The sequence below is a fragment of the Trachurus trachurus genome (genome assembly GCF_905171665.1).
Source record: "Trachurus trachurus genome assembly, chromosome: 9".
In the NCBI taxonomy this organism is placed as follows: domain Eukaryota; kingdom Metazoa; phylum Chordata; class Actinopteri; order Carangiformes; family Carangidae; genus Trachurus; species Trachurus trachurus.
In genome coordinates this window covers 21,563,297-21,588,232 of record NC_139895.1, presented here as the reverse complement: position 1 = coordinate 21,588,232, position 24,936 = coordinate 21,563,297, and the positions used below count along the sequence as shown (strand labels likewise).

Sequence of the window (24,936 nt, the reverse complement as noted above, 5' to 3'; positions counted from 1 at the left end):
CTGAAAGACAGTTGAAAAAGGATCTCACATCACAGGCCACTACTGCAAGGGTCCATGGTGTTTAAAAGCTTCACCTCTACAAAAGTTGAAATAATCACATTATGGAGGAAAAAAGTATAGACACAACTGGTGCTCAAATGTCTTTTCTGCAAGGAGAAATTTAATGGAAACAATCGTTCGAGAAGCACTCTGGTCCTTTACTTACAAATATCCCAAAATACTGGATAAAAGCTATGTTTCCAAAATTGTACTTAAATTTCACTTACTGACTTACGAATGTATCTTACAAAACACATTTTATTTGTAGTAGCAGGTCACAGAGCTGAGGGTCTAACTAAATATTGCTCTGTATTCATCTGTTTGTTGCTGTCATCACTCTGGAGGGGCGGATCTGCTACTCTGCTCTGCTGAGGATGGGAATCCCAGGATGTAGCCTGTAAATGTCCTCATTGATATCTCATCTGGGATAGCACCTTCCAAGGAATATCCTGGACACAGACACGTCAAAATTGATGATGATTTTCATTATATTACATGAATTCTTAGTGGGTGAGTTTTTCTTTTACATACCGCCTGATTTGTAAATGCCATGCTGGGAATATTCCTGTTGTCCCGCTCCTCCGTCTTCTTCTTCCTCTTCTTCTTTCTCTTCAGTGAGACCTAAAAGTCTACCAAAACTCTCTGCCACTTCTTCTTCTGTCATGTGTTCTCCTGTCAGAAATTAGATCAAAATTATGACTAATATTGGACCTGACAAAGAAACATAAACTTTGTGAATGAAAACTGGAATAGAAGGTGTTCAGAAGACATTTCTCAACAATGAGTGAATTGCACCTCGAGCCTGTAGGAGTTCTAGCAGCTCCTGTCTCTGCAGAACAAGCCGTCCTTCACTGTCATGGTTACCAAGGATGTGAAAAGCTTGAACAAGCTCATCCCTGTTGATGCCAAATGCCGGCCGATGGTTGACGTACAGCTTGATAAACTCCTCCAGGTCAATGTCAGTCACATACTTCCCTGTTTCAGCGTATTTGCTGAACTTGACCTCATTTTGCAAGTCTTCAATCTGGTGAAAATCATATAGCAATTGAAAGTCTGTGGTATGAAGCAGATTTTTTTGCAGTGGTTTTATTGTCAGTTAAAATTACAGTGATTGTACCTCTTGCTCAGTTGGGAAGTAGGCCAAAGCTCTCATTAGAGAGGGAACCTCTGACAGGGGAATTTTGGTAGAAACTTGACGTTTCTCCATTGAGTCAGTGCCTTGATGACGGATTTGGCAGTAATAGAAAAAGTCCTCAATCTCCTAAAAACAGAGAAGCCCAGAAAACTGAGAGTATGTGGTAAAAGTGGTTGCAGAAGCAAAAATCCAGAGATGTATATGTGTGCAAATGCAGACAGACAAATGTTTGTGTGCTGTTTGAATGTTGTGCTTTGCCATAAAGATATCTTGTCCAAAATTGTAAATTTTTCCAATTATCTTTTGCTTTACATTTCTGTGATATCACACTATCACTGATAATCACAAAAAGGAGTCAAATAAAGCAAACCTAAATTCAATTTGTAAAAATGACATTAATGTCAAAGCTAAACCTGTCCTCTTCATTATCAAAACAAACTGAATTCAAACAATTGTTGGAAGAATATGATCCATTAATTTATATTACACCCAAGTTTTATACACAGGCACAATCAAACTGTATGGAAACATTTTGAACCAACAGCACGATGGTTAAAAGATGCATAACTTTAATGGCCTTGGTTACGCTGCATATCAGGGAATGGTCCACATGCTTCTCATTTCAAGCTAATGGAATAATTTGTTCACTCAGTGGTTGTAGGCAACAGGGAAAACGTTAAACTCACCCTGTAGAACTTGCCGTCTCTCCCTCCCTCTAAAAGAGTATAAAAGGGCTCCACACCCTTTCCTCCCAGGGAGGATGCTGCTTCCAAGGCGCTGCATTCACAACAAGAGAGAGGACTAGTTTTAGGAAACAGAAATACACTGCTCACGCATTTCCTCTGCTTCCAAGACTGATACTGACAAAGCTTACTTTAGGTTTATCTCCCATGACATTGCAGTGCAGTCGGAGCCTCCTGTAGTAAAAACAAATCGTCCGTCGTAGGAGCAGGCAAACGCAGACACCCCTGTCGGGTGGCAGATCAAAGCATTGGACTTGAAGGGGTTCCCATCCATAGGCAAAATCTGGAGACCCACCTAGAGAAAACAGAGACAGGCAACAAACATCTCTTTTCATTACCGGAGTAGCACTGGGTTCAAAACAGGACCAAATCTAATCATGGTTCAAGAGTCCAGGGGTGAATCTCATAAAACATAGTCACCAACACATCTCATCTTCTGTATACTCAACGAATACCTCTATTGGCAATTTTAAACACAAATGCAGACTACATGCTGTATATCTTCCTTTCATTTTTTTCATTTCTCTAAGACGAGTTATAAAGCAGCACTGACCTTGTCGCCTGTGATGTACGCCAGGTAATAAGAGTTTGTCTCAGGTTGTTTAAGCGTGGAAAGAACCTCTATTTGCTTCATGGGAGAGTCATATTTTGGGCCAAGGAGAGTCTTTCTGTTTTTGGAGAACATGTGTAAAAATGCTTTCCATTGATTTGCATTGACAAAAGTCAGTCACAGAAAATCAGATCCTGTAACAGTATTTCACAAACCTGCACATCTTGGTCGTGCTGTTAAAAAGCTTAATCTTGTACTGGTCTGAAGCAACGAGGAGAAACTGCTCTGCCGTTAGCGGAGGATACCAAGTCATACACATCGGCACAGCACTTTGCTCAATGCGCTCTGAGCTTAAGATGGGAAGCTGGTTCACATCACATTTTTCCAGGTCGTACTCCACCTATTATATGGTTCCACACAAGCACAGAGAGGCATAAACATCGAGGGTAAAAAGCAGCAATACAAAACACTGCACTTGTTTGCGTCTCATACAACTTTGACAAAGTAGACGAACCAGACGGCGGTCCATTCCCAGGGAGAGCAGTCTGGGCTGGGTGCTGTCCAGGTGAACACCAAAGAGAAGGTCTTTGATGGGTTTGTAGTGGGAGCAATACCTGCCTAGATACGTCCAGCGAGGTAAAGAGTCTTCAGAAGTCTGCCGGTGGAAGACTGTCACTGCATTTCCAGCATCCTAACAGTGTAGAAGGAAATCCATAATCATGGCCACAAACCTATTTTTTATGCAATAAAACATGTTGAATTGATGTTGTCGAATATATACACTATAATGCTCCACACAATCTAGTCCAGAACCACTGTTGACAAATGTTTTTTTGGACATGTTAAAGTACAAAAATGACTTGCTCACCGCAGTGGCAAGATAATTGGACTCAAAGGAGAAAGTGATGTGATGGATGCTGTCTTTAGTGTCATGGAAACACTCTGCGGGATCACTTTGTAACGTGCTGGAATTCAGTATGTGAACAGCGCCACTGCCAAAACCCACTGCCAGGTATAATCCTGTCAGGATATAAAAACACTGCTTATTATATAATGGCAAAATACAATTTCAAATAGTAGCAGAGCAACACTGATTCTATGCAATATCTATTTGGCATATTGATGTACAGTACCTTGAGGGTCAAAAGTGATGCACTGAATCTGCTTCTCTTTCTCAAAGACCCTTTTAGAGATGGTCACTCTGCTGTTGTAGTCCCACACCTTTAAAATGCCTGCATGATTGCCCATTGCCACAGCTGGCTGTTTGGGGTGGCAGGCTACTGCGTGTAGAGGGTTGCAGTTCTCCTGCAGCAGGATCCGAGTGACGTTTTTTTGTGGACTCACATGTATTACCTTTGAACTGGCTGTGGACACAACAAAGTTCCTGTGGGGAAAAAAAAAGAATGTCAGCCAGGCAAAAATGTGCAAAACACAGACTGAAGACAATAAGGGAGTGTCTTTCTGATACCTGATAATTAACGGTTTTGCTTCCACTGTGTAGTCCTCCACATATCCCTCTGTACTCTCTTTGGAAAAGGAAATGGACACGATAGCATCCAGGTTTAATTCACTGAACCAAGTGAGAAGTATGAAGTTTTCATCATAAAACTTGACGTGGCCTCGCGAGTCACCAGTTACGAGGCAACTGTGAGATCAAACAAACAGAGGTTAGAGACCAGTAAACAGAAACTACAGCAACTATGAAACAAACTGTGAACATTTCTGACTCTGACTACCTGTCGGATACAGTGAGAGCTGTAATTGGATGTTTCTGAAGCTCGATGAGCTGGAGTCTATCATCTATCACATCCCACACCACAAAGCTCCCTGCTCCAGTGGCTGTTAGGACCTCAGGCTCTTTCCAGTGAAACACAGATAGACTGAAAGGCCTGCCCTCCAGGTTTAAAGAGTGAGAAAACGGCCCGAGAGCATCAGTTCGGCCAGTGGCCGCATCACAGAACTGCAGTGGTGAACAGGTGGAACAATGTTTTAAAAATCAAAACACAAATTTTCATACCAGACAAATCAATCTATTTTCTACAAATAATCAACTTTACCTCCATGAGGTTCAGGACAGAGTGCTGCAGACTTTTCTCGGTCTGAAAAAAAGTCAATTTGATTAATGTACCTAATTATACACATAAGAGCTGTATTAGATATTTAAATGGAAAGAACTTACTGTGGTGTAGTATAACACATGAGTTTTACTGTTGCTGATGAGCTGAGTGCTATTGTTTGGATTGTAAGTGATGTTCTCCTGAAAAACAACCCAGAGATTTGAACTTTTGATCCTGTAAATGCCTCATCCGCCTCAGTCAGGTGGCATTTTGATGTTAGAGGAAGGCAAAACTTACTTGAAAACCATAATTAGGATCAATTTCAGTACACCACAAAGGCCTTTCTGTTTCCTTTGTCCAATCCCAAACACACACAAACTGTGAAAAGATGATTGTACAGTTAGCAGACAGTTTAAAGCTTAAATTTCACTCCAGTAAGACATGTATTGTTTTGTGATGGCAAACCCAGTATGAAACATTAACCATATAAGCTCTTTCTGTATTTTTGAGAACTGGATGTTACTTCATTGTATGTAGAGAACAGTGCAGAGCTGAGACAATGACCGTCTGATAAAAGATAACATACTTTCTATCTTTTAGTTTGTTTGTTTTTTAATACAACATGGTGTCAAAAAAAGACAGATTCAATATATAGGCTATATAAATATACCAAACCATAATGTCTCAATGAAGGTCATCTTCATACTCACTTGAACTTCTTCAGCCCCAAGGGTTACCAGATGTTTTGTGTCTCTTGAAAATGCCATTGCGAAGACACCCTGACCAGAGTGGCAGTCGAACAATGTTTGCACAGGAATACTGAAATAATGACCATGTTAGTGGTTTCGACCAAGAGAAAGAATCAACCTCATAACCTCATACCTTAATGTGTAAAGAATCAAGTGCTACCCGGAGTAGGTGTCCCATATCATCACCGTGCTTTTTGTTCCCTGCTCTGCAGTTGCAACCCAGCGTCTGTCTTCACTCACACACATGCATGAAATGGGGTGGCAATGACCCTGAAAAAAGAATAACCTTCTTACAATTAATAACCAGTATGTTAAAGCTCTCAAAAGATATCTAGAGCTGAGCTACCCATACTACTGAATGCTGTCATCTCATCCTTATGACATATTCCTCAAAGTCCTCACCTGAAGTATGTGCTGGGAGTTTGAGGTGTGATTGTATATGATACCGATGTGAGCTGCAGCATAGAAGACCAACAGCTCATTGTGGTCTTGCAGACTGAAGACAGGAAGAGCAGGATTCAACCCAAAGACCCAATCTGGTGACTGGATGGAGAGCAAATTAGCATTATTGTAATGATCCAGTGGATATTCTCAGATTTGGGGGAGTTATTTTTAAATTAAACAAACATTGCTCTTTTTGTGCAAGTACATATTTACCAGAGCATGTGTTTTGTTGTGAGTTGTCTTCTTTGGGAAAAGTGTGTCTCTGGTTGCAGTGTAGATTAGAGACTGTCTGCTCATCTGAGGTGCACTGGGCCCTGTTTCCTCTCTCCTGACTGGTGGAGCTTCATCTCTGCTCCTCCTCTGCTCTTCTTCATCTTTACTTGCTGATCCATTGTCCTCCCCCTGTTGCTTTTCAACACTGAAGCTTGTGGACGGCTCATCTGACATCATGTATGACCACAAACTTAATCCCTTCTTAGAGGTTTTAGCTTCTTCTTTCTTCTTTGAGGCTTTCCCTCTTGTTCCGTCCGTCTGACGGTGCTAATTTACAGCTAGCTTTACAAATGTAAAACAAAACAATTTACGTTAGCTGATGATACAACACCTGTACACTTTAGCATCTAGCCTACTTTGGTGCTTAGTCTGTTCAACAATCAAGTGCTAACGAAGCGTCTCGTTGCCTAGTTACCACCGCACAGGACGCACAGGACGTGATCAGGCCTTTCAAATTAAAAGCCCTGAGGGGAAAATAAAAAAAAATAAAGAGAGAGAGAGAGAGACTACGTGCAAACAAATATAACGCACTAAAAATATTTCAGTTTTATTCTTCTTCTTCTTCTTCTTCTTCTTCTTCTTCTTCTTCTTCTTCTTCTTCTTCTTCTTCTTTTTTTTTTTTCCAAAATAGCATCAGATCTGTTCTTCTCTAAATTCGCAACAGTTTAACAATTCAAAATTATTGTTTGATACTACTGGATACAGGTACGTACGTAAGCATAGGTAACCACCAGAGGGCAATGTAACCCATGGATCTAGGAGCGTCAAGAAAGAGTTTTAACAACGCGGAAAGACTTCTGAGTGGATATCAAAATAAAAGATTTACATAATGCAGAAGTAAGGATACAGTACTCGACATAATATCGCCGTGAGATTATGGATAAAACAGTCGTGATAAACTCTAATGTTGAATTGTACACGTGAGTTTGACATTTCTGAAGCCATGAATCAGTACATTGCAGCAGTGATGCTTTTACTTTGAAATGTCAGCACTGTTTCGAAACTTCCGCTGTTTGTTGGAGCTTTACAGATTTTTCTCCTGGTCCCACCGGTTTGAGAGCATCTGGGCTTTCTCTCTCTCTCTCTCTGTACTGCCCACAACATTTTAACCCAGTTTCGTCTTTTTTCCCCGCAACCTCTGTTTCATACAGTTTGTAACTAGTATCTAATTTGTCGACATTTTAATGACATACAGTGGGGAGTTTCCGACAGTTACGTCGCCAGAAAGTGAGAAAGTGGCAAACGCGTTTCGTAGAGGAAGCGGCTAATTATGATTTCATCAGCTACAGGTGAGCAGACGTGTAATGATGGTGAACTTTTAATCCTTGTGTGTCTTTATTTTGGTGACGGGAGTCGAGTTGAATTAGTTTCTACAGGTGGCTGACATAATGTTGGTAGCTTTAGCCCCTGGACGGTAGCTAACATTAGCTGCTGGTCCTTATCTCAGTTCTCCTCCTCAGCTGACAGTCAGCCGGGCTCCTATCCTAACAAACTCTTTCCCAACTCTCAGCCCCTAAACCTACACTGTTGTGTTAAGTTATTGAATATTGACTGTGACATTAGCTTTGATAGTAAACCGTCGTCGTAGCACAGTTACAGTGAGGCTATTTGTGCTTTGCTAAGTTTCCATTTGACGTAAACAGCTGTAACCGGTCACATGAAGGATACGAATAATTTGCAAAGAAGTCTGACAGCTTTGAGATTGAGTGATGAAAGGTCTACATTTGTTAGAGCAGTATTTGTCCTCTAAAATTAGAGTGCAAATAAAAAAGAAGTTTCTGGATAAGGAGTAGCGGGCGAGTTATGAAATTATCAACACACCCATCACTGTTTTCGTCAGGTGTTTTTGCTTCTTCTTTTCTAGTGTTTGGGAAACTAGATTTTGTTTTCATGAAAGCGGACATCACAAAAAAAAATAGGTATAAGCAAATAATATTTCTCCATGTCAATAGTAACATATTGAGTCTAGTTATGACTTTGACATTTGGATGCACTACGTTTATGAGGTACAATAGGGTTAATTATACACACAGTCTAAGAAAAAAGCTAAAAAATCATATTCATATTATAATAATATCTTTAGAAAGGTATTGAGTTTGGTTTTATGAAAAATTTGCAGGATGCCGTTTTGGAAAAGGAGAAGAAAGCAACCAAATTAGTGGGTCCAAAAGATTAATCAATATGCGTAATAGTGATAATAATTTAGCTGGATCTGCCTCATCAGTGCCTTTGAACATGATGTTTACAGAGTAGAAGAGGAAATGTGTAAAAACACGGAAAAGGGAGGGGGGAAACTGAAATCATCTACAAATTATGAAAGAAAAGAACAAAGAAAGTCAACCATCCTGGGTTTTCTGGACTGTAGTATTCAACGTCCTAGTTTAATGTTTGGACCATGTAAAGATGCCTGAGGGTATTTGCCAAGTTTAGCACAGTCAGGCTGTAGGGATCACTAAGCTTGTAAGATTTGAGCTCCTGCAGTCACAGTCAGAACAAACTCAGTTTCCTATTTAAGGAAATTACATTAGACCCGTCTCCTACCACAGTATCTTTGAAAAACTTATTTGGTTGTTGAAACATTGACGTTGTATCTTTCAGGTGGAAAAAGTATATGACAGCTCTACAATGTGGACAGATAAGCAAAGAGGAATCAGAGTGACCCAGGAGGAGCTCCTCTGTAAGAATGCCTGTGGGTATTATGGAAACCCTGCATGGCAAGGCCTCTGCTCCAAGTGCTGGAGAGAGAAAGCACGTACAGCTGAAACCCCTAGACGAGACGCAAGGTAAAATTGGTGCTTATTGTAGCGTTCTCACTAAAAAATGTTGGGCTAATAATGTCACGGTGATGATCGATTCCTGTCACAGCATCTTAAAAGTAACACATGGTAGAAACTTTGCTTTAACACAATTGATATTAATGTTGATATTAACACCAGCTATGTAACCAGTTAACAATGAAATAAACGTAAAAAAAAAAAAAAAAGAAAAAAAGTAGGATGACAATTGATGGACTCCTCGGCACAACTGCATTGTTAATGGAGCTGGTTTCTTAAATGTCATATTTTAAATGCTTTTGGTGTGGTACTTGACGTTTGAAATTGTCGTTCTTTGGAGGCCAAGAAATGATGGAACTCCCCTCACCTTCTCCAAGTTTGAGGAGAAGAAAAACATTGAGAAAGGTCATCGAATTAACACAATGAAGAGACTCTTCTGGGGCAGCCCGTCACCTCCAAAACGTCAAGGTAGTCATGTCTACTGTGTCCTTTTGATTCACAGGTCCATCAGTTCAAAGTATCTGTAAAACATTTGGAGAATAAAAAAAGGGAAAAGATTGGATGCTGTCACTTCAGCCTGGCAGGCATATAAACTTTTAAAGGTGTATAATTAGTCTGAAGACGGCAAAGCTTTTGATTTACCAGTCAATCTTCATCCCATCTCTGTCTGGTCATGAGGTTTTTAAGCTTTGAGTCGTGAGTGTGCCAGTAAATTAGATTAAATACAAGTGGGCCAGATGGAGTTGCCTCGGTAAGGTGTCTGGACTCAGCTTTATAACAAGGGTAATGAGCTCAGACATCCAGAGGGAGCCAGGAGTAGAGCCACTCCTTGTGGAAAAGAGCCAGTTGAGGTGATTTGGATGCCCTCCACTGGCAGTTTTACATGCACATCCATCCGACAGGTAGGACGACCCAGAGTAGACTCAGCACACACTATAGAGAGATTATCTTATCTGCCCATAACGGTCTAATGGCCAGATAAGATATAATGAACTATTATAATTATCTACATGGGTAGATTCCCATATGCATGTCCACTGCCTTACAAAGCTGCTTTACGAAATGCAATGACCAACCATGCTCAATGCCATGTTTTGGTTTGTCATTTATCTGAAATAACTTCCACTTTTCACCCCTATAGAGTCGTCTGAAAGCCACGCAAATGCATTGAAAGCGTACCAGAGCCTTGAACCTGGGGACTTCACTGGCTTCCTAAAAATACTCAAGAGCCCTCCCTCCCAGCGCTTGCAGTCCCGATGTACAGCGTTCCTCAACACAATGGAGGCCTACCATGTAATTATGTCATTAAAACCTTAACAGTCAGTGTACTTCTTATTCTTCAGTTTGATACGAGCTGTTCTGATCATCACTTCTCATCATCTTTACAGGATCTGCCCATACAGAAACAGTCTGATCTTGTGCAGGATTTCTACCAGTCTTTTGCCGAACATTTTGGCGGTACGTACAGATCAGTTCAGCACTTTGTGGGCTGTTAATTGTGAGAGCATTGCTGTGTTCAATTTTGCAGGATGCAGTTTTGGAAAAAAGAGAAGAAAGCAACCAAATTAGTGGGTCCAAAAGATGAATCAATATGCGTAATATTGATAATTATCTATCTGGATCAGCCTCATCAGTGCCTTTGAACATGATGTTTACGGAGTAGAAGAGGGAATGCAGTATTCACTGTCCTTGTTTAATGTTTGGAACAACATAAAGATGCCTGAGGAACATTGTGAGAGAGTTGTTGTTTTTGTTTTCAGGTTTGTCTGAGGCTCAGGTCACTCAGATAATGGAGCATGTGGAGAAGTTGATAATGACACGGTTGCATAAATGGGTTTTCTGCCATGACAGCTGTGACGATGAACAGAAGGACCTGGCTCTCCAGAGAAGGATACGGTAACTTTCCATACTAGTCACTCGTTTGTTGTACGAGACAAGTAGACATCAAACCTATTATAACTGTTTGACATTTTATGACCTCTTTACTTTGCAGCTCCTTAAACTGGGTTACTCCGCAGATGCTGAGCGTACCTTTTCCTGATAAAAACACGACAGTCACAAGCGACCCCTTTCTGTCTGCTATAACAGGTGATTAGCTTTTTGCTTTCTGGTGGAGAGGTTGGTGAGAACTTATCACTCTGACACATCTGTTAAAATTATAAAAATGTAATGTAACCCCCTCTAAAATGAAACATTGTTGTTTGTAGTAAGTGTTGACGTTTAGGAGTGCTGGTAGGAAGTTACCTTGTTTCTGGTCTTTATGCCACACTAAACTAACTGGTTGCTAGTTGTAGCCTTACAAGTAAGTGTTATTCCCAAAGTATTTAACTCTTTCTCCAAACTAAAGAGAGGTAGTGGAACGTTTCAAACACGGCCTTTTACATTTTGCCCTGCCCTGTATTTGTTTCAGCCATAATTGAAATGGATGCCAAACGAGCACCTCAGGACAAACTTGCATGTGTGTCCAAATGCAGTCAGCATGTCTTCGAGGTGCTCTCCAGCTCAAACAATGAGCCTGCCAATGCCGATGACTTCCTGTCGGGGCTGATATACGTGGTAGTGAAGGCCAATCCACCCCGCTTACACTCCAACATGCAGTATGTGATTAGGTTTGGTCTCCCTCACAGCCTGATGGCAGGGGAGAGCGGCTACTATTTCACAAATCTGGTAAGTAGATTGCAAAGTTAAAGAAACTCTTACTTTTCTGGTATTTCACACAGCACTTATAAAAAATGTAAACATCAACAACTCCACCGTCCTCCACCTCTTCCTCCTGCCTTACCTCCACCAGCCCCTCCTGTGTGTGTTGGTAAGGTAACGATGAACAGAAAAAGAAAGCGAGTGAAACAAAAATGAGACAGTGGAGTCATGAGTCTGATTCAGAGGTTACTGCACAACCAACACAGTCAAACACAAACCCCAGAGTTTTAAAACTTAAACAGGGTTGTGATGAGTTTTATAATATAGTTTTAGATGGTAATGTTACTGGTAACTGGAGGCGCACAAGGAGGATAATGTTACAGAGCCTACAATAACCATTAGCAACTGGATGCTGTGTTATCACATATTGAGCATTGTCGGGTGACAATGGCCGAATGCAATGATTGGTCAGACTTTTTATCAGACCCATATGAGAATAATGATGAGTTTCTATCCCTGGTGGATTTCTCTTACACATTAGTGTGCATTCAGCTTATTAATATCATTTTAACTTGAACAAAGAAAAGTGTAAAATTTCCAGAAAGGTAAGTGTTGCTTTAATCCATCATTCACCATATAGTGCTGTGTAACAAGATGATTAAATACTTATGACCGTGTCCTCTTCTTTTAGTCATGTGCTGTGGCCTTCATTGAAAAGCTGGATGGACCAGCACTAAACCTGAGTCCAGAAGAGTTTGAGGGCTACATGCTGCATCAGCGTGCTCCCTCTGCAGCAAAAAAGAGGATGCAGATGGCCAGTGACACAGAGCACCTGTTAGAAGAGCTGAAAGACCGGCAGGAGAAGCTGGACCAGGGGATGGATGCTCTCCACATGCAGCTACAAAACTGGGTGGAAGCAGTTAACACACAACTGGATGATGCAACATCACAGTTGGCTGTGGTGCAGAAGGAGATTAAAGCTCAAGAAGAGATGTCTCAGGTTACAGCATCCTCAACTCATGAAACATTGGTGCAAGGAGACGACAAAGACCATTCGGTACTGGTGCTTGGAGAACAACGTGCAGAGCCGAGGGATTCAGACTGTTAGCAATACTAACAAACACCTAATCTGACTCTTTTTAATCATCAGCACTCACTAATGTAGGATTCAAAATAGATTTATATTACAATGCCACATTTGCACAAGTTTAACTTGTAGAAAGCTGGGATTTGTATGCCAGCTGAACATGAAGGAAAGAAAACGATCTTTTGAAGGAAACTTTCTGCATTCGCTATCACAGGGTACAAAGGTTTTATAATGACTGTTGAACATGATTTAGATTTGTATCCTGTTTGAGTATGAAGGCCATTAAAATTACATTCCATTTTGTGCTAACAGAGGGGTGGTGATAAGTAATAAAGCACTCAGGGTACTTACACAATTATATCACTTAACACTTTCAGGGTGCTCATTTAATATTAATATTTTTTCTAATGGTCTACACCATTGTGCCTATATGTAAACTGCTGTGAAAAAAGAAGTGCTACAGTAAAAATGTTGACAGCTGTTGTGGATCACTACCAGTCACGAGGTGTATTTGGACAAACCACATTTTGGAGAGTTGTGTACCTGTTTTCAGTGTGTTGTTGCCTTTGCTGTTTGTTCAAAGATGGAAAAAGTGGTGCAAAACAATTTGTAACAAATCCTTAGTGGGCAGAAGGTATGTGTTGTTTACAACTGTTATAACATCACTGAATAGATTTAAGAGGTTTGTGTTCAATGATTGTATCTAATTATAAAATTAAAGTGGACTTGCATAATTAAATCATTTGTTTTTGTATGTTGTAATTCCTTTATTTCTGTCAAATAACATAGTGTTATGTAATGAGTCGCATACACAGTGCAAAACTCATTTGTATTATGAAAAATAAGAACTGTAACATTTGGAAGTATTTTCAATTTGCTTCACATCACATTTTGTAACTGATAAGAGTTGAGGATTATTTGTCAACTACAATGGCATACAAAAGTTTGGACACCTCTGGTCAAAATTACTGTTGTAGTAGAAGATTAAATGGTCTCCAAAAGTCATAAAGTTATACATGAAACACTCATTTTAAGTAATATCAGTGTAGAATATGTTTTCTACAATTTTAGAGTGAAAAGTGGAAACAAAGCAGCACCTTGCAAAAGAATGGGTTAGGGTTAGGGCGGGGAAACCCAGGAGACTTGAGCTCTCAGATAACTTCTTTGACCAAGCTATTAGACAAACTATTTACTATTTACATGCTGTGATAGTTTCCAAAGGAGGGGGGGGCTACTAGGTACTAACTATGCAGGGTGGCCAAACCTTTACTGCAGGGCCCTTTTCCGTTTCTGCCATTTTCAACTTTATAAGATGAAAATAGAAAAAAATAATTGTTTAAAATGTAAAGGGAATTTATCATCTGTAACTTTATGCCTTTTGGAGATCATTTCATCTTCCACTTGCTGAACTGTTCACATTAATAACAGAAATTTTGACCAGGGGTGGGACAAACTTTTGCATGCCACTGTACATGGCTGCACTCTCATGTCCTGACACTCAAACACCGGTAGGGGGCAGTGAGGCTTTCGACACCGACGTGCCAGAAAGTAGTAGAAGGAGAGAGCTGTTCGTCAGATGTGAGCAGCAGTCATGAAGATGACAGAGGAAAACACTTCTGGAAACTCTGAAATGACGATGGACGATGTTAAAAACCTCATCAAAATGAAAGATAACATCGAGGAGCAGATCCAAGCTTATTACGACGTGTTAGAAGACGTAAGTCCGCTGGACAACCAAACGCAGCGTAGCGCCAAGCTAACCCGAGGCTAGCGGCGCCTGTCAGGTAGTGGTGGTTGTTGTTGCTGGTCTGAAATGTTTTTCTTTCTTTCTCACTTTTTACAGCAAGGTGTGGGAGTTGAAGGTCCTTTGGTGGACGCAGAAGGCTTCCCCCGAGCAGATGTGAACTTATACCAGATCAGGACAGCGAGACACAACATCTCATGTAAGCTGCAGCTTGCTTGTTGTGAGGTTTTTATTAGGGCTGAAGCACAACTACGAGTAGCCACCTGTTATAGGATGAAATGAAAGTCTGTCATCGTCAAAAAGGTGATAGAAGAACAACAACGCCCTGTAGGTTGTTATGGTGTGAGGTCAACGCATAACATTGTTAATATAATTATTCCTTGTACGGGTGGATCAGCTTGTTTTTAACCAACCAATGCTGATTGTTTCCTCACTTACATAACATGAAAACAAAGTGCAACAGTTAATAGAAGTAAATAATAATAATAAAGGTCCATTTTCTTTATCTTATATTGAATGTTTGTTACATTATCAGAAAATTTCATGACAGAAGTCACCTTTATAATTTGTCAAATGCTCATGGTCAAGTCATTTTGGATATGTTTATAATATGTCACTTCATCATCTGACTTGCATGTCAGTTTAAGGCAGTAGATACTTAATAAGTAATTTTTAACTAAGCTGCTGATTTCCTCTTAAATGACAGAAACAGTGAAAATTTCCCAAAGCCCATAGTGATATAACAAAATGTCCCTTTTGCACCAACCAACCATACAAAAGCTAGTAAATATATACCATAATAAATTATAATGATTTAAAATGCCACATATCCAGTAATTGGAAAAAAAAATACAGACAGGATGCTTCTCTTTCTTCTAAGTAATTTTCTGTGAATCTGTTCTTGTATAGATATGTACTCTCTCACGTACCATAATCTATTTTCAGTCTACTGCCATTTCAAAGGTAATTTCTTTACCATGTCTTTCAGGCTTGCAGAATGATCACAAAGCTATCATGGCGGAGATAGAAGAAGCCCTGCACAAGCTGCACGCTCGGGAGAAAGCCAAGCGGGAGCAGGATGAGGCGGAGGCCCAGGTGGAGGCGATGGAGCTTCAGGTCACACTGCCGACTCCGTTTGCACGAGTGGATGCAGTGACGCAAGGCTCACCTGCCAGTGGAGCTGTGAGTAATGAGAAGTAGACTTTATATCTGGCAGTTTTAGATAAACCATCACAAATGGTTTCAAGTTCAGATTGTTTTATTGCTGTGATTGTAGTTATTTGTTCTTTTCTTTTCCAAAGGGCCTCAGAGTTGGTGATGAAGTCACTGAGTTCGGGTCTGTGAACACGCAGAACTTTCAGAACCTCCACAACATCGCTGCTGTGGTGCAACACAGTGAGGGGGTAAGCTGTAGAAATAGCCCATTGGTGTAGTGGTCAGTCAGATCTTATTGTTTACAGACATTTCACTGACAATGACTAGAAGTTATATTTTGCTGAGATGTCGTTTTGATTTTTATTTGAAATGTAAACTGCGATATCATCTGCCGTCTGTTCGTCCACAGAAGCCACTACGTGTCGCAATCATTAGAGACGGCCAGAAAGTTCAGATGAGCTTGACTCCACAGAAATGGTCAGGGAGAGGTCTGCTGGGGTGAGTGCAAGACACAGATTAAGAGTCTAGTAGTTTTAGTTGGAGTTTTCTTAGCTTCTAATTGTCAGCTACCCAATGAGTCCACATAAATAAAGATGTGGAAGAGTTAGTGTGACAAAAATGTCTGTGTTTTACTTATCCAGGTACAGATATTGGCTAAATACTTTTAACATTAACATGAATGAGTCATTATCTAAATAGTATATTGACAAGTGTCTATTGGTTCACAACAATCTGTACTTGTTTTCTTTTTCAGATGCAACATTGTCCCAATCCATCGGTGATCACAATGACATGGAGAAACCGTCTGGTGCAACTTGCTACTGCTGGATGGTTTCAAAGTAAATTTGTACATACTGCAGAAATTCCCTTGTTTAATTTTTCAGCATCCTTACCAGAACTTGTTGTACAGCCTTCAGAAATATTAGACTTACATGTCAGTTTCACAGAGTGATAGCTGAATAAACATCTCTAGCTACAGTGATTGAAAGTGATTAACAAATCATGGTAATCAATGCCTTTAGACTTTGGAAAATAATTGATAAGCTCCATCTTTGCCATTAATAAAAGCTAAAAAAACATGACTCATCAGATGTTACACAAGGACAAAAGTAAATCAGAGAATCTCGTAAAGATAATACATTATTCCCAAAATGTGTATTCCACATGTAATTATAGGTTTTAGTCAACTTTAAATATTTTAAGTTTATATCTCTTATAATTTACTGTACTCAATAAAATTTCCACTTTCACACATCATAATAATTGAGTCCAAAAGAACTGAAGAATCTAAATAGTTTAACACGATAAAGAGGAAGACAAAAATTGAACAACAAACAAAAGAATGCAATGTGTGATTTAAAAAAAAAATCTCTTTTTATTGTACAAAAATTGAAGTCAAATGTTACTTTTCTTTCAAAGCATTAACTCAGTTTACACATAGGCTGAGTAAATCATCTTTACCCAACAAGAAGAAATATTTGTCAGGTTGGGGTGAATTTAAGATGAAACTGGAATGACCAAGTGTGATTTTGAAAACAGCATTGACGTGTAAAGATATTCAAAGCAGTGTGAGTCAAGTTAACACGTTCTTATGCCCACTCTACACACTTATACCAAAAGTGGTATAATCTAAATATCAAAAAAAAAAAAAAAAAGACGGTCTAATCTCAGCAAAGATCACATAGGTTGCTTGAGTTTCTTCTTTTTGGGCTTGACCATCTGTGGTAGTTGGATTTTGAAGGCAGTCCTAAAAAAAGAAAAAGATTTTGATGGTAATGCTGATTAAGTGAGGGTGAAATCACATTGTATAATTCCAGGTGTACAGTGTAAATGGGATTGGCATTAAACGTTTCTGCTTATTGTATATAAAATTAAAAAAAAGACGTACTCGCAAGTTGTGCAGATGGGGCTGAAGTTGCAGAATACTGAAAAAGGAAACAAGAGAAAGCATCAACAAACAAAACAGTGTAACTGCAACTTTTTTATAAAAGTATTATAAAGACTAGGTTTACTCCATGTTGTTTTAGCCGCTGCAACTGATCACTTGTACGTATCAACTGATCGACCCCCAATATTGATCGTTTTTGGCCTGCATGACAGACAACGGTTTAAGCTGACATGATCTATTTTGATGGCCTGTGACGCACCGTGGATGGACCATACTTTTTTTAAGCCGCAGACACGGTGCGTTGACCACAGGTGATCGGTGACGGGCATTAACGACAGTCGATCAGTCAGAGCATCCAAACAAAGACTTTCGCCATGCATGCGTTCTTTTGGCCGTGAAATAAACTTACTTGACAGACAAACCGAGCACACGTAACCGATCTCAATAAGGTTACGATGACAAAAACAGGCGGCTCTGTAGTCCACGTGTGCAGGAGGCGGAAGCACCAGCTGTGAGCGCTGCTCCAAGTCAGGCAGGAACACCCACTGTTCAGAAAACACCAACAACAACACAAAGTGATCTGTCTTTCATTTTAAACAAGACTCATTGTATTCTTAGAAATGTTTTAAATACAGTGCACTCACTAAAAGGTATTGTGCCAGGGCAATTTTCTGCGGTATCTTGAGGTACAATCCTCCAGTTATGTCACAAGCCTAAAAAATAAATAGCACATGGTAAAAACAACAACTTTCGTATTCACAGGTTAAGACAACCCAGTTAAAAGTATCACATTGTCATCATACCCCTGGCATACCTTATGCTGACGATGATAATATACTGTATTTATACTTCAGGGAATACAGACAAGACAGGGTGGTGAGAGACACTTGATGTCCATCTTGCTTGAATTGTCCTTGTCCTAACAAGTCCGTTAAAAAAAGAAAAAAAGAACCAGTACCTGCTGAAGAAGACCTGAATCTGCGTCCAACACACAGGCGTCTATCAGGATGTTCTGTTATGGAAGAGCAAGTATAGTCACTAAATAAATGAAATACATACTGAAAAAAAAAAAAAGGTAAAGTAAGAAATTCATTGTACCTGTTTCTGGGCAGCAAAAATCACATTCATGAAGTTCATGTACTGGAGGGCACAGTCCGCAGCTGCTTTTATCACCTATGTCCAGTCAAATCAGATTTGAGTTGAGTGAATCAAACAAAAGCACTTGTGAAATTATACTGTTTGGGACTTACCAATATTCTTGATTTCACCTCCTGCCCCGCTAAAGAAAACAAAGGGGGAAAAAAGAAGAGTGCTTGTTACCACAACCGCATCCAACATAAGTGGAAGTGAATGGAAGAATGGATGGATGGATTAAACACTTACCTTCCATCTCCTTTGAGACCCTGTTAATATCTTAATATTAAAAAGATTAAGGGACATTTGTAAAACACCTGAACCACATGCAAAATATGGACCAGCAAAGCAACAGTATGAAACACTTCTGTCCTTCAACACAAAATATGAGCAGATTTCAAACATACTGTGCAGTGTGCACACCGTCTGTCAGGAACAATATTATATTATATTCACTGTAAAGAACAGTACATAAAACAGAAAACTGACAAAAGGATACAGCAGAGAGCTTTGGCAAGGGATCCAGCCAGCAGAGTATCCGTTGAATTCCCCCTCACTTCAGCTGTAATCACATAAAATGTTCATACATTTTCAGGGATTACCAACAATTGCAAAGACAGTGAAGGGGCCATTTTCACATTTTATGCGAAAATAAATATTCCAACTTATCCACAGGTTTGTCTACAGTTTGTTTAGAAAGCAGGCTACCATCTGTAAAGAACCTTGTACTCACTTTTCGACATTACATTCCTGATCTCTTCAGCAATAAGGTTGTTGGCAACAGACAGGAGTTCATATTTCCCATCCCCACTGGAGGACGCATCGTCTCCGCCACTGTCCCCAGCGCTCCAGTTCTTAGTGGGAAACAGGAAGTGGCTGAAACAAAGTAAGTGCAAGAGTTGAGTATTTAGTCAGTAACAGCAGTGAATACATAATATTCAGCCCCACCCACATTGTTGAATCAATGGGTGTATGAACCATTTTACTGTTGTATCTGGTCAAGGTGGAGTCTCTTCCCACAACTACATGTTTTTGGGCTATTGATAATATCTCTGTGGGCCTTAAACAGTTATTTAAACAAATCTACTGTTATTTAAATAACCATCTGACAAGTTTATGTCCACAATCACTTGGTTAAAAATGCGTACAACTCACAAGCCCCCAACAAGAACCTGCTTTTTTCTTTTTCTTTTTTACAAGCTTGTCATGTGTTTCTTCATTTAACAATACACAACCACTGAGCTACTTTTCTCCACTGTGAAGTGCTATAAAGTCACCTGTCTTGACAGTGGCTCGCTATGACAGCAAGCTTGTTTGTCCTGGTCATGGCCATGTGTGAGTTCCCCAGCACCATGACAGCATCCAGGCATTTGGACAGGGTGAACTGGACGGCGACAAGAGGACAGAGGGAGCTGGTCAGAGCCACTCAGCATTTAGAAACCCATGTACATCTCATATTTAATAACACTTTGGCCCAACCTGTGGCTCTCGCTGAGCTTGCTGCCCCCACCAGATGGGATTCACATCCACGACGATGACCAGCAGACTGGCTTCATCCTCTGCAAACAATGCGGAGGCTTTAGAACAACACAACGCAGCGCTACTCAGCGACGGAGCTCATCAGCTAAGTTTTTACTACACAAAACACACAAGTCACAACGTTACCTGTCGCCATCACACAGCAAGGTCTATGTTTAAAACACAAGAAAAGAAACTTAAAAGTGAAGAAACTGTAGAGTCTTTTATCTCCTGTTTGCCTCCATCTTTGGCCTCGACTCTGGATATGTAGACAAGTTACGCCTTATAATCCGCATTAAAAACTGTGCAAATTTTGAAAAAAACAAACAAAAACAAGTCGCTCCAGCTACGTTTATTTCCCAAATCTGGAGCCACACTGCACAGTGTTTTGTATCATACAGTGGCTGCGGCCATATTTGTCTTCTTCTACTTCAGATCTGAGCACCACGGGTCGACTGCTGCCGCCTGGCGCCGCCCGCCCTACACAGCATAATACAGGTGTAGCACCTAAAATTCAGTGGTGTCAGTTGTGTCAAATTTTCATGATATTTATTTGTCACACATAGCGGGTTAAGTTATTGAAAAGATGTCACTAAAACAAAATAAAAAGTTGTAATGGTCTGGGGCCATTGCATATGGGTTCTCCGGCTTCCTCCCAGCCCAAAGACAGGCAGTGGCTATATTGTGAATATAAGTGTGTGAAGTTGTCTCTCTGTCAGCCCAGTAATAGGATAGATAGCTCTATGTACAGATAAACAGAGTTAATTCCAATGGATGGATATCTGAAAATATAAGTTTATTACATATGGAATGGCCATTGTAAAGGTTTTTTACATGTACATACAGTATATGCAAAATATCTTTGATGAATTTTCACATAGAAAACAAAGAACATCACAACATGTTGCAAGCATATAAGCAATGTAATAATAATAATAATAGTACTCAGCCGCAATAAACTGTAGCTGCAATTTATTACCCCCCCCCCCCCCCCCCCCAATATCAATTACCTAATTATCTTTCCACATCAATCAATGCATTATTAAAAGAAAAATGTTCTGTCAGAAATCCAGATAGTTACGTATGCATTAAATATTTACTAAAATAAACAATACACATTCTGCATATCCTTCCCTTTACACTTTTCATGTTTCCCTGGAAATAAAAGCCTTTTTGTCATGCTTTGTATGTTCAATGTATCCTTGAGTATCTATTTTTTGGGCTTGGGTTTTGGCTGGGCCTTGAGTGAGACAGTCCTGTATTCCTCAGTCTGGTATTCGTCTGAGGCAATGGTCTCGGTTGAGTTGTTCAGTGTTACGTACACATCCCCGTTGACTTCAGTGACTTTGTGAATCCTCTGTTTGACTCCCTTTGAGCGCCATTGAGTTCTTAGGGGTTTGGCTGTAGGATCGTCCACGGCTTGGTAAAGCCCTTCCCCCTCCGCGAGTGTGATCTTGTACTTGTGCCATGGACACACGATGCACATCCGCCCGTTGAACTCCTAATGGTGTAAAGTGGTAAAGAGATTAGACTGTGATCAAACAGCTGTACTGGCAATCTTACAGGAACATTTTGTATTTATCAGCTATTTCACGTATAATGAAGCCAGAAAAAACAACTTCTAACACATCAACTTTGATGCATCGGTGCATTTGTGTCAAATTGTGCAAAATTTTGTTTCAGTAAACTAATTTTAATAGTCAGAGAAAATAAAACTCACCTCAATGTCTCCATATTGTAATGCACCACCAGAATCTGACAGGAGAAAAAGAAGTGTCATGTTACGCAGCCATTTTTTAATCAGTGTATTAAACACTGAATTAAACAGTCGTTGCTGAGAATGAGTTCACCCTCAGTCAAAGTGCAGCTTACGGTAGCAGTGCATGTCCATTGCATGAAGCCGCTCCTGGTGGTACAGGACCAGTATGTCTCTGCATCCGTTCACCAGCTTGGTCATGCGCCCCGCTTTGACAATATCCTCCTTCTTCCCGACGAAGTGCGAGTCAGGAGGAGGTGAGCAGGAGGAGGAGGAGGCCTCCTCTTCAGAGGACATGTCCATCACTTCTTACTTCAAGCTTCCTGTTAATTACAGGCATTTTTCTTATTTTATTTGGGGATATTATCATTTGCAAAATGGATAAATTATAACATAAATACACATATAAATAAAACACATGGCACAGACTTTGTGTTATTTTTTTCCCTTTTCCTCCAACTTTTTAATTATCATGTGGCTGATGAATATTTGAATAACGAGATAAAATAAAAGGAGGAAGTAATCAAAATGTTCCCAAGGCATACAGATTAGTATCAGACATTTTCCCTTCCTGTTAATTATTTTACACATGTAGTGTCACTGTACTGGCCTTTCGTTTTACCATTTTGAGTAGGGGAGAGTGGGGTAAGTTGAGCATAGGGGCAAGTTGAGCCACCCCATATTGCGAGCAAACCATAAGAAAAAGCAACAGCATGTGACCAAATATTTAGGAGGAAGGCATCATTTTATTGAGTGTCTGTGAAAGTAAGAACCACATGGGTAAAATAGTTTGACATTCATGTCCAAAAAAATGTTTTTCACTCTCGAAAAGTGAATTCAGTCGATCCCAAGTTTCATGAGAATTGTGTTTAGACCAAAATAGATAATTATAAATGAACATGCGTGAAAGTGCACCATTTTAGCTGTGTGGACTAACAAAGTCAATATGGTAGCTCTGGGGTAAGTTGAGCCACCTGCCTTAATTATTAAATCAAGACCCTGGATGTTTATGATTACATGTTCCTGAAAACAGGCAAAGTTGTTTATGGTGAGCCACGCTTTACTTTTAAAAGAGAAAGATGAGGGATTCTCCCCAAGATGCAGCAGGTCCCAGCTGTTTGTGTTCACTTGCAATCTGGACAGGTGGAAAGAGGGAGGTGGGAGATGGATGGAAGGGAAGGAGGGGGGTGGATCAACTTACCCCATACATGGGTAAATTGAGCCACGGGACCACTCTTTTTGGAGATACTATAATTTCAAAACAGTTATGTTTACACTCATTCTGTTTGTTTGTAGGGATGCATAACAACCTGAAATGTATATATTATGAATATATATTGTTATCAAGTAGTAACAAAACTATAATTGTCTTGATGTAGTGATCCTGAATATGAAAAGTGGCTCATCTTACCCCACTCTCCCTTAAGTGGGGTAGAAAAAGAGGGATATAATACTACAGCCCAGTCTAATACAGGAGACACGAACGTGCCAGAGGGGTTCAGAAGTTTCTCTTCTCTAGTGTTTTAATTACCTTATCATCCAAAGTGGTCAGTGTAAACGTAAATTAATTTACCTTTCAGTGTCCTCTGGTGGTCACATCTCTGACTGGTCCGTCCCATACAGGTTATGGTCTGTCGGGTGGCATGGCAACAGATTGCTTCTGTTGCTAATTTTGGTCACGCGTCCTGGGGGGGCGGGACACGAGACCTTATCTTGCTAAACAAATTATACACACGAATGCGCTAGTACTTTATCAGTCCTTCTGCATTCATTTGAACATGTGCCAAATGTTAAAAACTTCGTCAGCGTTTCATATCAAGGAAGTCTCTCCCGGTAAAGTGCAAATGTTGTTGTGTGTTACATTTAAATTTGTCCCCAGTGAAACACAGACTGTCAGCACACAATCTCCTTCCCCTTGCCATGGTGTGTAGGCAATGTTACAATATATGATAATGATTATATATTACATTATATGATATTATTCATTAATGGTGTATGATAGCCTGTCACTATACTGGATAGTGGATTTATGGTGGGTTTAGAAATAAAACACAATATAACGATATCATACCAATACATTATGAAAATTGTCGAGGTAATAATTATCAATCACTAATACATAATTTTTAAACACAGATATATTGGCAGTCTATTTCATGCTTGGCACATACGGGCAGTGGGGCAAATGTCTGATGGGGTTAGTCTGAGAAAGGCTTTTTGTCTTAGTGGGTTTGTTGGTGGGCATTAAGCCCTCAGGGGGATTACCTTTGTCTTTTATGCTGATCTGAGCGTTAACTGACCGACTGTCCCTCTGTGTTTCTGCATTCAGCTCTCATTGAACGTCTTAATTTCTGCTCCATCGTGGCTTGTTGGTCTGTCCACGGCTGCACAGGAGCGTGTTGTTTCACTTGCAGCGGGAAACCGTTTTCGTTGTTATGGTGACGCACTGTGTACGGAAATGGTGATCCTACTCAAGCCAGCAACTTTGTGAAAAATTTATGCATTTTGTCAATTCAGTTTGCTTGTTCGGAGAAACCGGTACCGTTTCTCCAGTTGCTTTTTTTGTTCAAGCTGAAAAAAAAGAAAGAAAGTCTGCAGTGGATTTGGTAAGTTTTCAGTAGATTATTTTATTTATTTATTTATTTTAGGTTTTAGTAGGAAAGTCCTACATGAAAACTATTGCACTGAATCATTTGATGTTGGCAGTCATTTAACCAACTTATTTTAGAGTGTATGGTTATTTTAGCAACATACTTGGACAAGTGTCAACAACATACTTCCTATTTTGTTTACTGCTCTGCAGCCATGAGTGTAATTTGAACTCCCATTGCTTGAAGTTGCCTCATGTAACAGAGGAAATATATGAATTCTCAACAGGGATTCACCATTGGATGTATTATTAGTATGCTCAGCCTAAAAGAAATGTGAATATATAACATTTGCCCTAACTTTTTGTGACATGGTTTGAAGCATAGGGCTGATTCATAAGCACAGTAATGAACAACACTCTCACCTTGTGTATAAATATGAGGAGGGTTTCGCCCAAGTGCCATATGGCAGGGGTATTACAGCTGCAGACGCTAAGGAAGCAACAGTTGCTTGCCTGTGTCTGCTATATTTATCATATTTGCTATGATACAGAAACATGTGACATGACTGCACTGTGCTACCCAGGCTCCATCCTGACCAAGTGTCAAATTTCAACATCATACCAATGTCCTTTGCTTACCACCAGGACGGAGGCAGTGTG

General features: G+C 40.0%; 5 protein-coding genes across 5 annotated transcripts; 2 read left to right on the top strand and 3 right to left on the bottom strand.

Annotated features, from left to right (window-relative positions):
• Positions 1 to 372: 372 nt before the first annotated feature.
• Positions 373 to 6,164, bottom strand: cfap251 (cilia and flagella associated protein 251; the record flags this gene model as incomplete). Its single annotated transcript, XM_083978587.1, has 18 exons — positions 373 to 488; positions 571 to 711; positions 835 to 1,063; positions 1,157 to 1,300; positions 1,861 to 1,951; positions 2,049 to 2,212; positions 2,471 to 2,585; positions 2,683 to 2,867; positions 2,982 to 3,158; positions 3,336 to 3,487; positions 3,601 to 3,851; positions 3,936 to 4,112; positions 4,204 to 4,427; positions 4,822 to 4,902; positions 5,235 to 5,343; positions 5,434 to 5,543; positions 5,676 to 5,816; positions 5,931 to 6,164. The coding sequence occupies 18 exons, from the start codon at positions 6,162 to 6,164 to the stop codon at positions 373 to 375; spliced, it is 2,841 nt and encodes a 946-aa protein (XP_083834713.1).
• An 878-nt stretch (positions 6,165 to 7,042) lies between these two features.
• On the top strand, positions 7,043 to 13,168 carry LOC310991246 (rab5 GDP/GTP exchange factor-like). Its single transcript, XM_083978880.1, has 9 exons — positions 7,043 to 7,279; positions 8,589 to 8,773; positions 9,105 to 9,232; positions 9,906 to 10,057; positions 10,153 to 10,222; positions 10,525 to 10,660; positions 10,758 to 10,852; positions 11,175 to 11,431; positions 12,096 to 13,168. Exons 2-9 carry the CDS (start codon positions 8,616 to 8,618, stop codon positions 12,510 to 12,512), a joined length of 1,413 nt encoding a protein of 470 aa, XP_083835006.1. The 5' UTR covers positions 7,043 to 7,279; positions 8,589 to 8,615; the 3' UTR covers positions 12,513 to 13,168.
• An 863-nt stretch (positions 13,169 to 14,031) lies between these two features.
• On the top strand, positions 14,032 to 16,368 carry psmd9 (proteasome 26S subunit, non-ATPase 9). The gene is made up of 6 exons (XM_083978495.1): positions 14,032 to 14,208; positions 14,335 to 14,434; positions 15,224 to 15,417; positions 15,537 to 15,638; positions 15,800 to 15,888; positions 16,145 to 16,368. The coding sequence occupies exons 1-6, from the start codon at positions 14,083 to 14,085 to the stop codon at positions 16,170 to 16,172; spliced, it is 639 nt and encodes a 212-aa protein (XP_083834621.1). The 5' UTR covers positions 14,032 to 14,082; the 3' UTR covers positions 16,173 to 16,368.
• A 166-nt stretch (positions 16,369 to 16,534) lies between these two features.
• gtf2h3 (general transcription factor IIH, polypeptide 3) lies at positions 16,535 to 20,311 on the bottom strand. Its single transcript, XM_083978494.1, has 13 exons — positions 20,078 to 20,311; positions 19,892 to 19,971; positions 19,690 to 19,796; positions 19,146 to 19,288; positions 18,912 to 18,974; positions 18,662 to 18,691; positions 18,529 to 18,557; positions 18,377 to 18,451; positions 18,237 to 18,290; positions 17,923 to 17,991; positions 17,688 to 17,823; positions 17,279 to 17,315; positions 16,535 to 17,137 (listed from the first exon to the last, which is right to left on the bottom strand). The coding sequence occupies exons 1-13, from the start codon at positions 20,085 to 20,087 to the stop codon at positions 17,068 to 17,070; spliced, it is 903 nt and encodes a 300-aa protein (XP_083834620.1). The 5' UTR covers positions 20,088 to 20,311; the 3' UTR covers positions 16,535 to 17,067.
• Positions 20,312 to 20,740: 429 nt separating this feature from the next.
• On the bottom strand, positions 20,741 to 23,512 carry LOC310991544 (Rieske domain-containing protein-like). Its single transcript, XM_083979291.1, has 4 exons — positions 23,260 to 23,512; positions 21,803 to 22,009; positions 21,651 to 21,685; positions 20,741 to 21,431 (listed from the first exon to the last, which is right to left on the bottom strand). The coding sequence occupies exons 2-4, from the start codon at positions 21,987 to 21,989 to the stop codon at positions 21,141 to 21,143; spliced, it is 513 nt and encodes a 170-aa protein (XP_083835417.1). The 5' UTR covers positions 21,990 to 22,009; positions 23,260 to 23,512; the 3' UTR covers positions 20,741 to 21,140.
• Positions 23,513 to 24,936: the final 1,424 nt, after the last annotated feature.